The sequence below is a fragment of the Pteropus alecto genome, unplaced genomic scaffold (assembly GCF_000325575.1).
Source record: "Pteropus alecto unplaced genomic scaffold, ASM32557v1 scaffold35, whole genome shotgun sequence".
NCBI classification, from domain to species: domain Eukaryota; kingdom Metazoa; phylum Chordata; class Mammalia; order Chiroptera; family Pteropodidae; genus Pteropus; species Pteropus alecto.
Genome location: NW_006437828.1, coordinates 7,273,879 through 7,284,448, shown reverse-complemented (window position 1 = coordinate 7,284,448; position 10,570 = coordinate 7,273,879). Strand labels below are relative to the sequence as shown.

General features: G+C 43.3%; 1 protein-coding gene across 2 annotated transcripts in view; it reads left to right on the top strand.

The window, feature by feature from the left end:
- The window catches only part of VWA8 (von Willebrand factor A domain containing 8), a 258,042-nt gene that overhangs the window by 72,064 nt on the left and 175,408 nt on the right, over nucleotides 1-10,570 (top strand). For both annotated transcript variants that reach the window (XM_025049015.1, XM_025049014.1), the window contains exons 15-16: nucleotides 3,732-3,900; nucleotides 5,703-5,780. In XM_025049015.1, coding sequence (XP_024904783.1) covers nucleotides 3,732-3,900; nucleotides 5,703-5,780 — 247 coding nt within the window. The remainder of the gene's footprint in view (nucleotides 1-3,731; nucleotides 3,901-5,702; nucleotides 5,781-10,570) is intronic.

Here is a 10,570-nt window from a genome sequence, read left to right as displayed (position 1 = left end):
ACTCCTTCAGTCATGAGTAACAACAACAACAAACTTCATTGTAAAAAGGAGCTCAGTGGTATCTCAGTGGTATCTTACCAAGGAAGTGCGGTGTGCCTCAGGAGATAACTGGACCCTAGGACTCTGACTGGACAGGACTCTGTCTCGCTCTGTACTTCATCTCATTGTTTCTAATGCCACAATACCTGGCACGCAGTAGATCACTTACTAAATGTAGTTGAATGAATGAATGAATCTTAACCTATGATAAATTCCAGGAAACTCAAAGTAAAGGTAATTCTGTTGATCTAGTTTAAGATGATCTAAGCTAGCAGTATTTCCTTTGGCGAACCAACTAATTAGGAATACTTTGCCTTTTAAGTCTGATACCACAGGGTCTTATGATTAACAGCCACTAACAGTGGGCTACCAAGCCTTTCAACTTTAGAGTGTGAAACCCCGTTTATAAACATTATATTCGACTCCTTTGCCAACCTTCATCGTATTCTAATTCTTCACTAAGATCATATATACCTTGATTATTTCAGTGGACTTTTACATTTTTTATAGGTAATTACATGGCTAATATGCCCTTAGAAATGGCTTAAGAAATGTTAGAGACTTTCTTTTTTCCGTTACAAAACACCAAGAATATGATGGACATGGTGGTGAGAAATAGCATGATGGCCACACTCACCTGACACCATGCCTGCATTTCTCACAGGAAGTAAGGACCAAAATAGAACTTCCTTTGATGAGAAAAGCTTCTTTGGGGAAAGGGGCAGTATAAATATTCCTGTTAAATGTCTTCCTTCCTGCTGTTGGTCAGAGCCTAGATGAGGGGAGTGAGATTTTCTTGAAAAAATAAGTGAATTACTAGTAGTTTATTTTGCCAAGAAAAGACTTCTGGTTATCCCAGGTAAGTGCTAATGATTAGTAGCCTAGTCTCAGTTATAATTATATATGCTCTAATGTTTTTGCATTTTTGTTGAATATTTTTTTATTGTGATCGAACATTGAAAACAGATTGTAATCTGTCAGTTTTTATTATTGATCAGTGGTGAGCCATAACTGGACATTGGGACAATCCTTGATTGGTAGATTTCTCTGGACCCTTTTATTATTTTTATACTTGAATATAGTTAGGATCTGAGTATTCTCACCTACCTCCCCAGAAAACTCAGCATCTTTGCTTGTGAATTAGGTCTGTGTTCTCCAGGGTTTTATACAGATGGAATCACAGTATGGCTTTGGTCTGGCTTCGACACTCGGCATCACTATCTTGAGGTCTCCCACGTTACGTCTGTCAGTCATTCCCCTTTACTGCTAAGAAGCACTGGAAAGTACTCGGCTCTCTGAAAATTTATACTTATACCCCCAAACAAACATATCGACCCCTATATTTTTATTTTTGAAATCTTTTTGTAAGATCTTTTTGCTTTTTAAATTTCTATTCTTTAGGAAATAATATTTATCTCTCTGAAGTTTAAGCCATATCTTTAGTTTTGTTTGTTACTTGTCGTTAACTTCTTGTAAAATTAAAGTTAACCTTGATTTTAGATTGGAATAGCGCTCGTTTCCTAATTCTCAATTATTCACCACTTCTTCAGCCTGTACATTCCCCACAGTGTGTCAGGTCACCCGAGAGCAGCTGGCAGATGGCCGGGAGTCCTCCGTTCCCAGCTTTCCGACTCGGAGAACCTAACATCGTCTCCAAGTGACTTTCCATGTGACCTATTTATATGTAAGGAAGCCTTTGGGGAGGACCTGCCAGACAAAAAGGTTTTTCTCATCCTGTTATTCAGGAGTCTGATGACTGCTCACAGTCAGCATCTGCTTCTCTGCCTGACCTACCTGCTGTGTCAGAAACGGCCCTCATTAAATCAGGCCAGGTCACTCAGAACCCCGCTAGAGTCAGTCCCAAAAAGCAAGCCACAGACAGAATGTGTCCTGAGCGATGGCCGTCACCTCATCTAAATTCTAGCCGCCCAGGTTGCTCTCCTGTGACTTGCTCTCCTAGCCCTAACTTCACATCTCAGCGCTGAGGCCCAGTCTCTCTGATCTCCCTGATTTAAGGGTGTGAAGTGAACTTCCCCTTTGGCTTGCTCATTGGACTTTGGCTTTGCTTATTCCTTGATTTAGTATCCCTCAATATCTTGAGTGAGAAACTGAATCTTCCGCTTTAATTTTGTGTAGTCAGAGCAGGCTCTGTCTCTCTTACCGTCTTTTGACCTAACTGGGAGAGGGGAGGATCAAGGATGAATCCAACATCTGTTGCTAGGCCATGAAGCAGTTTTTCGGATTATAGCAAACCACTGAGCTGAAGTGGAAAATGGAATAACCTTCCCTATGAGCTTTCAGATCACGGACTTTTCTGTGTCTGGATACTATCACGTGACTATTTACAGCAATCCCGAGTGATCACGTTCTCCTCCAGACTCTCAGGCACTGTCCATGCCGAGACCGTTCTCTCTTTTCCTAGAATGCCTCCCTTGGACAGATCACCCTACTCCCTGCTGGGGTATCTGTAAACAAGTCTTTTTTCTTTTCTACCTAGAGAAATGAAATGATATCTGGTAGCTTTCATGGATTCATCCAGAACTTTTACACGATCTTTTCTAAAAATTGCTTTTCCCTGTTTCTAGATGATGATGTGGCCTCTCAAGTTACTCATTACGCAGTCAGGGACCCGGCGGGCCCACCTGTTGTATCAGGAAGACTTTTTGTTATCTGAGATCTTCAGAGTACTTCTCCGATCCCCTTGGCACGTATCCTACCTTCTGATAGTCTAGCTGCCCAATCACTTAACTGTTCGATTTTTTTATTATAGTTAATGGCAATAAATGGTTCAGTTCTGGAGAGGTGCCAGTTATATACCTGTATTTTGGTTTTTCTGAATATCTTGACGGGTGTTTGAGTTTCATCTCTTTTTTCTTTTAGTGGGGATATTACCCTTTTAAAGGTACATTTTCACTGGGGTTTTGAGTAAAATTGATAAAAACTGGCAATATCACCCACATGATTACATCGTGATAAGGGATTTCTAGTCCCTTCTCCAGAAACTACTCAACTCAGTTCACAAACCGTGGAAAGTCTTATCTTATTCCTCTCTGTGTCCTAGAATATTTATGTTTTCAAATTCCCTAGAAGAGATTTATTAAAGAGTTCACTTTAAAAATCACAGCATTTCCTACAAAATAGCAAAAGAGTGAATTACATAAAAGTTCAATTTTCTCCATCTTTTTGAGACCTAAGATTTCTTATCGCCAATCCAGATTTTAATTTTAATCCAATCCCTTATGCTGCTTAAATTTTCGGAGTTGTGAAAAGTCTCCCCGTATTGAATCATACTCCTTTGTCTTTCTGTGATTGACACAGAAGGCTTCCTTGCAAGGCAGACGATTTCAAGGGGATTTTGAATACAGAAAGGGGACCTATGTACTAAATAGAAATTGGATGGAATTTTGCTTCAAGAGATGATGGAGAAGTTTCTTGTAGGCATAGTGTATCCACAGCAGCGGTTTGTGCTAAGGATGGAGTTTCCCCAGCGGGTACACTACGTCATATGTGAGCCGTAGGTGATTCCCTTTCTGTTTTAATAGTAGGTTCGGAGAATGGCCTGAGATTTGTCCTTCGGACAATCGCTTTGACTACATTGGCAGCACTACAGGCTCGTCATTGCCCGGGCTGCAGCTACCACGCCCCAGTTTCTCATGTGAAAGGTTATGTTTTAAATGTTGTTTCTCTTTTAGATCTATCTTCCCCATCCACCCTGCCTTCAGAATCATCGCCTTGGCAGAGCCCCCCGTAATTGGAAGCGCAACCCAGCAGTGGCTGGGGCCGGAATTCTTGACCATGTTCTTTTTCCATTACATGAAACCACTTGTCAAAAGTGAAGAAATCCAAGTGATCAAGGAAATGGTAAGAGCAAGGCCAGCTCGAGCCTGTTGCCTTCAGTTTTTCTCTTTTTAAAGCCTTCTGACTCCTGCTGGAGCAGAGTTGGACATTTTTGACTTTTTCTCCCCATTTACACCCAAATTTCCTTATATAATTGTTCCCAAACTTTAACACTGTACAGAGCCATCTGAAGGACTTGGTAAAATGCAGATGGCAGAGTCAGTAGGTATGGGCCACGGTCCATGAGAGTTTGCATTTCTCAAGTTCTTGGGGGACTCTGATGCTGCTGGTCTCGGGAGCGTGCTTTGAGAACCATGGATGTAGGCTGTCTTTCCTCTCTCCTTGTGTGGAGGCAGTTGGGCAGGGGGAGGGGTTCCTCTGCCTTTTATATGCAGCCAAAGATGACTATTTTCAGTTTCTACTGAAAAGGGAGGTTAAACACATTTTAATTCCTTAGATTCTGTAGAAAATGCTATGGAGTCCTGGGCCCCTCGGTACTGTACTATGTCCTAAGCTCCACTTACCTGCTTAGTTGTCTGGTGGTTGTAGTGTCTATAATCCATTACTTCAGTGTCTGCCTTAAATGGGCATTGTGCTCAGCATTTTCAGAGTTTCAGGACTGTACGATTCAATGTAGTAGCTCTAGCTACATTAAATAAACTTTTAAAATTCAGTTTCTCAGTCATTCTTCAGGTGGTCAATAGCTACATGGGGGCTTTTGGTCAGCATATTAGAAAGCATAGGTAAAGAACATTTCCATCATTGTAGAGAGCCCTGTTTGGACAGTGTTGTTCTAGATCACAAATAATTAACTTTTTACATAAATGAACTCATTCTCTTTAAAACGCCAGAACGAACTTTTTTGGTCTTGCTGTGAGCGTGGTCTGGATGAGGCTGTCGTCTTTAAAGACAAAGAACCGGCCATTAAATGCCAAGTCCACTACCTGTTAGCTTGCACGTCGTGGGCAAATTACTCAGCCACAGTTCCTTCACCTAAAGATGAGGATAATACTACTTGTTACATCACAGGGTCGATTTAAAGAATAAATGAGGTCAAGAATGTACTCGAACTTAGAATGTTAAAGTTTCAGCCACCTAAGTGACCAAAGAAGCCCTGAGCAGTGGCGTTCTGAATGCGCATTCCGTCGGCCATGCTCTGTCGTCTCTCTCTGCTCTTTCGTATTAAAACTTGAAGTTTGTTCTTGTATAAGTTTTCTTCTAATCGATTAAATATTTAATCAGATTAAAATTGTTATTTTAATAGTTAAAGGCAAACCACGTGTGTTATTTGGGCAGCTGTTCTTTAGAGTTCACTGGTAAATTGATCGTGTCCCTTGGGTATGTGCTTGAAAAGTCCTTGGAAAAATGCACAGCCCTACTTATATGAGTTGGTAGACATGGGCGTAAGAGGACTACTAAATGAAGGAGTTGGTTTTAGTAAGAAAATGCCTAAGTTAGAGTTTAGAAAATGATGCCGAAGCTACCTAACAGGAGAACGGTAATATATGACATTTTTATGGGCATACTATTTGCCAGTTTTAGAGTTAGAGGCTCCTTTTAGTTCTATGCCGGTGACAGAATTGCAGATGGAGAAGGGGAGCTTGGTTCTGATCACCTGATTCTTAAAGAGAAGAGGGACCGGCGTAAGTGTGTCCTGAGAAGATGAATAAGTACATTTATCCATGAATTAAACACGTAACCTGTAATCAGGGACTTTCTAAAAATGTAATTCTGATATTATTTGCTAAGTAGCCAGAATTTATGGTTTATCGATTAGATATCCCAGTTTATTCTTTCTGTCTTTCCTCATTTCGCTCATAATATAGGTCCCAAGTATACCTCAGGAAGCCTTGGACAAACTGTTATCGTTCACACACAGACTCAGAGAGACACAGGACCCAACGGTGAGTATGGATCTTCCGTTGTTGACAGTCTGCTACTTGATGTTCTTAGAGTTCAGTGCTTTGAAATCGTTTTATTTTTGTTAAGCTGGTATTTTTATTCCTATGTGGTGCTTTGTCCTGTGCACAGGTTTTACTCTTTCAGCGATTTTCACATTTCTTCCAGCTCCTCATGGCCGATATCACGGCAAATGGCTCTAGCTCCAGAGGACGACCGGGCACCCCGGGGGCTCTGCCTGCTCCTCGCGTATTCTGTGCTGAGCGGTCTCTTCTGTTCTTACGGCTTCAGGTGCCAGCTCTAATTCCTACACCTTCATCTTCAGCCTCCACCTTCTCTTTTCTGATCGAGTCTTTATTTCCGATTGTATTTCCATGCTGGGATCGTACGTCGGGAAGATCCAGGGCTGTCACCGCCTAACTCCGAGTCTGTAAAACAGGAACAGCGCCACGTCCCTCGTTAGGGACGCTGCGATGATGAGATCACTGTCAACGCCTCACATCTTACAGAACTAAACGGTCTCCCCCTTTACATCCATTCCCATTCCCTGTTTAATTTTCCGACTTTGTTAATAATCTGTCTGCCGTTACCGAAGTGAGAAACCCCGACGTCACCGCTGATTCCTTGTTTTCTCACTGTCTCCCCTTCCCCTGAAAGCAGACTCATCAGCTCAGATCTCAAAATCAGCTGTTCCCTTTCTGTCGTCAGTCGTTGTCCCAGTATTGGATTTCATAATTTTCCTCCTAGAACATCGCTGTTTCCTCTTGTCTGCCCTCTTCACCAGTAATCCATTCCTTCCTCGTAGGGCTAGCTATTGTTTTCCTGTGGCTCTTGTAGGAAATTACCATGAACTGGTGGGTCTGGACACCAGAAGTTTGGAGTGGGTGTCATTGAGCTGAAATCAAGGTGTCAGCAGGGTCTCGCTGCCTCGGACACCCGAAGGAAGAATCCGTGCCTTTCCTCTTCCAGCTTGTGGCGGCTGCCAGCATTCCGTGACCCATGGTCTTGCCATTTCAATCTCTGCCTCCATCATTATGTCACCTTCTCTTCTGTGTGTCTGTGTCAAATCTTTCTCTGCCTCCCTTTCACAAGGATGCACACGATTGCATGTAGGGGCCATCTAAATAGTCCAGGATGGTCTCCTCATCTCAAAGTCTTTAATTTACTGTAACCTACAGAGTCAGCTTTGCCACAGAAGGGAGAGTTCACAGGTTCCAGCAATTAGGATGTGGACATCTTTGGGGTACCATTTCCTAGCTGTCACAGGCCCTGTTAATTTCCTCTGGGGCCTCATCTCCAGTGACTTCCCCTTACTCATTCTTTTCAGCTTCACCATTCTCCTCGTTGTCCCTTAAACACACGCACACCTGCCTCAGGACCCTCGACGCTTGCTGTGTCCTCGCCTGCTCTCCCCAGTGTCTGCAGGTCGGTCCTCGCACCGCTTTGGGACTTGCTCAGATGGCTCCTTCTCAGAGAGGCCTTCCTTAAAACACTCTATTTAGAATCATATGTCCTCCCCACTTCATGCCTTTCCCTCTTCCCGTTTTAAGGTTCTTCATAGGGCTTATTACCCTTTGACATAATTTATGTCTCGCTCCCTTATTTTTCATTGTCTGTTTTCCCTCACTCAGAGTTGAGTTCTGGGGTGGCAGAAGTTTTGTTCGTTTTGGTCCCTGCCGTACCCCAAGCATCTGGAGCCGCGCCTGCTGCATAGGCGTCCAACAAACCACTGTTAAGTAAATGAATGAATAAATCCTCCGTCTTGTCTCAGGAGAGAGCTTTCCCTAATCCATTTCCTAAGTTCTTCTCCTTTTTAAAACTGATAAGAGCTGGATTCTCGTTGTCTGTAGCCCGAAGGCTAAGATGCCGGAGGCTCCCATCTGCCCTGGCTGCTCGTCCAGCCGCACAGCCCACGGCCTCTGGCGAAGCACCCTCGGCTCTGCCACTCTTCGCTTCCTCCCGTTTTCCAGGCCCGGCACTTAGGCGACGTCTCTGCCTTTGATGACGCCCGCAGTGCGTCTTCCCTCTGCCCACTCGTCGCTCAGGTTCTGTTGTCAGGTGTCTCTCAGCCTCCTTGGGCAGAGGTAACCTCTATATCCAATCTGCTCTCGTGACATTCGGCATATGCTTCTCATAGTGGCCCGTCACAGTGCTGTCACGGTGTATCTTCATCTCCCCAGTAAGAATTTGAACTCACTGAGGCTGGGTCTCATTCATTCTTTCATTCCCATTTCCCAGCCGAGTGCCTTACTACACAGTTAAATGTTTGATGAATGAATGAATAAATCGATTAATAATAATTAATTATCAGGTTGTCCCTGGAGTTTTCTCTCCCTGAGAACATGTTACATTTTCTAAAAAGAAATACCTCCTTAACAGAAGAGAAAAATTCTTTTTAATAATTTTGATCGAAATCTTCGTATTTTTAAGCCGAAGCACTATTATTAGTCATGTTAATGTGAAAAACCCTTACGGTGTGCTCTTAATCTGCATGGCCTCGGTGACTCGGGGAATGTGCCCACATCCTCACCCGCTGTTTTGCGAGATAAAGCTGCAGTTAGAAACTTAATACTATAAATGGTCAATATATTCGGAATTGTAAAATGAAAGTATACTCTCAATTTTTAATTGCTAATAATGTGAGAGCAGAGATAACCAAACCCTTATTCAACACTAAAATGGCCCAATGTGAAGCTTGGTTCTGATTTTTTTAACACTGGATGTTATTGCAGAGCATTTGGTGTCATCAGCTGAGGGTGCTGATATTTTTCAAATTCACGAGACATCCTCACTGATCACTGGGATGAGCCGTGAAGCCCGAGTTCGGTGTCAGGCTTAGAACAGGATCCGCATGTTGTGCGGGAGGAAGTCACCATGCAGTTTATGGGGGCACCCTTGCCACCTGTGTTGACCCCTTCCCTCCCTGCTTCTGGCCAGGAGCCTCGCTGGGGGACTCCCCTTTCTGTGGGCGGTCCAGTCTCAGTGCTGCCTGGCCTTCAACACCGTTACCTGCTGCTGCCCCACTAATCTTTCTCAAATCTGTTACCATGTCGCACATCCCCAAGTCCTGCTGCCTTCAGGAGCCGGGCCAGTTGCCTCGGTGTCGGTGGCGGGACTTTGTTATTTGGCAGCGGGGCTTCAGACGGGCCCGGCGGGAACGCGGCCCGACACCCCGGAAACGCAGCCGGACCCCCCGCGTTCTGCTCCGTGTGCGTTTGCGCCTTTGCTCGCCGCGTTTCTCCCGCCCCCTTGAACGTTTGAAGCCCCTGTAGAAGCTGTCAAGTGCTCTACTTATTTCGGCATTAAATGATGTGCTATTTTGAATTGCAATTTATGCTTTCTTATATTTAAATATTTCTTCATGTCTAGAATGCAAATTTGTTGGAAACAAGGATGTTTGCTTATAATGTTTGCTTATAAATGAGTTCTTCGAAACATAGAATGTGTTTTTTAATAGAAAAAGAGATATGTCAAAAATGTGTCATGCTCCCTACCTAGTCCCCAAAGGCCCCTGTACCCCGTGCTGTAGCCAAAATAAAATACTCATAAGAGCAGCCCAGCATCTCAGGGAGCTGCGAACTACACGAGGGAGGAGAAATCAGTTCATTCTCTCTTCCTGGGGACATACAGAGATGACCTCACGTGAAATGCCGAAACAAGCGAATATGCAGTGTCTCTTTGGCCTCTTCCCATGTCCCCTCTGAACCCCTCGTTAATGTCGTAGAGTCCCCTTCTCTGTCTGGTGCTCACAGCCGCTTTACTGTGCTCGTCAGGCTCTGACATTTTGCCCTGGCCTGTTCTGCCATCCCAAAAGACCAGTTGCTTCAAAAGTTATTCCTTTCTCTGGTTTTCAGTGAAAAAGCTTCGTCTCCTAATGGTACTGATCTAAGGTAGGAATTAGGCCAGTGATAATCTGACTCATTGAATTCATACTAATGTGTAGGTCACGTCCTCTTCCTCTGTTGGTTTTCTTTTTATTTTGAGGAGGCTGATTTTTAGTAATAATTACCAGCATTCATTGAGTGCCCATCTGTGTCTGACTTATGCCCAGTGCTTTAGAATAATTGTCTAATCCTCGTAGAAACTTTAAAGTTACTGTTACCACCATTTTAAAGATGAGGAAACTGAGGCTTGAAGAGGTTAAGAAATTTCTCGAGCTCACACAGCTAATAAATGGGACCCTGATTTGTCTGATTCCAACGCTTATAAACTTTACCATTACATTAGGCCGCCTGCCAAGTTCATTTCAAATTCAAGTTAGCAAATATTTACTGGTACTCACATGTCCTCAGTTCTGTACTAGCACATGTGCTGTTGGGATTTGTAGACATCCAAGAAGACAAGTAAAATAATTCCGACAGCATAGGGAAAGCATTCTGAAAAGAGAGCTGCCACCCACGTGACAGTCTCCGTTGACATCTCTGTGGTAAGCAGCCTCCTTTTCTGTATTTCAGAAGCCATAGATTTACTTAAAGCTCTAAGCATTTTCAGAATAGCTTAACAGTTTGACTTTGTGTAAGCAGAAAAAAGGAAAAAATCGTTGATTGTACGTAAGAGCTATTTTTAAGTCGAGTGCAGCCTGTATTACATTAACATCCTTCTTCCATTTACCCTCTACCTCCCCCCAAAAAAGTGTATGCACAGCACTTAGCACGATGACAACACTTTAATAGACTTTAATTGTAAACACTTCTTGTAGATTTTTTTAAAAAACTATCTTTAAGCCTGCGTTAGGTGCAAATTGATTTCTGTTTATTTTTGTTTAGAATTCATTAACAGTGCATATTTAGGTTTG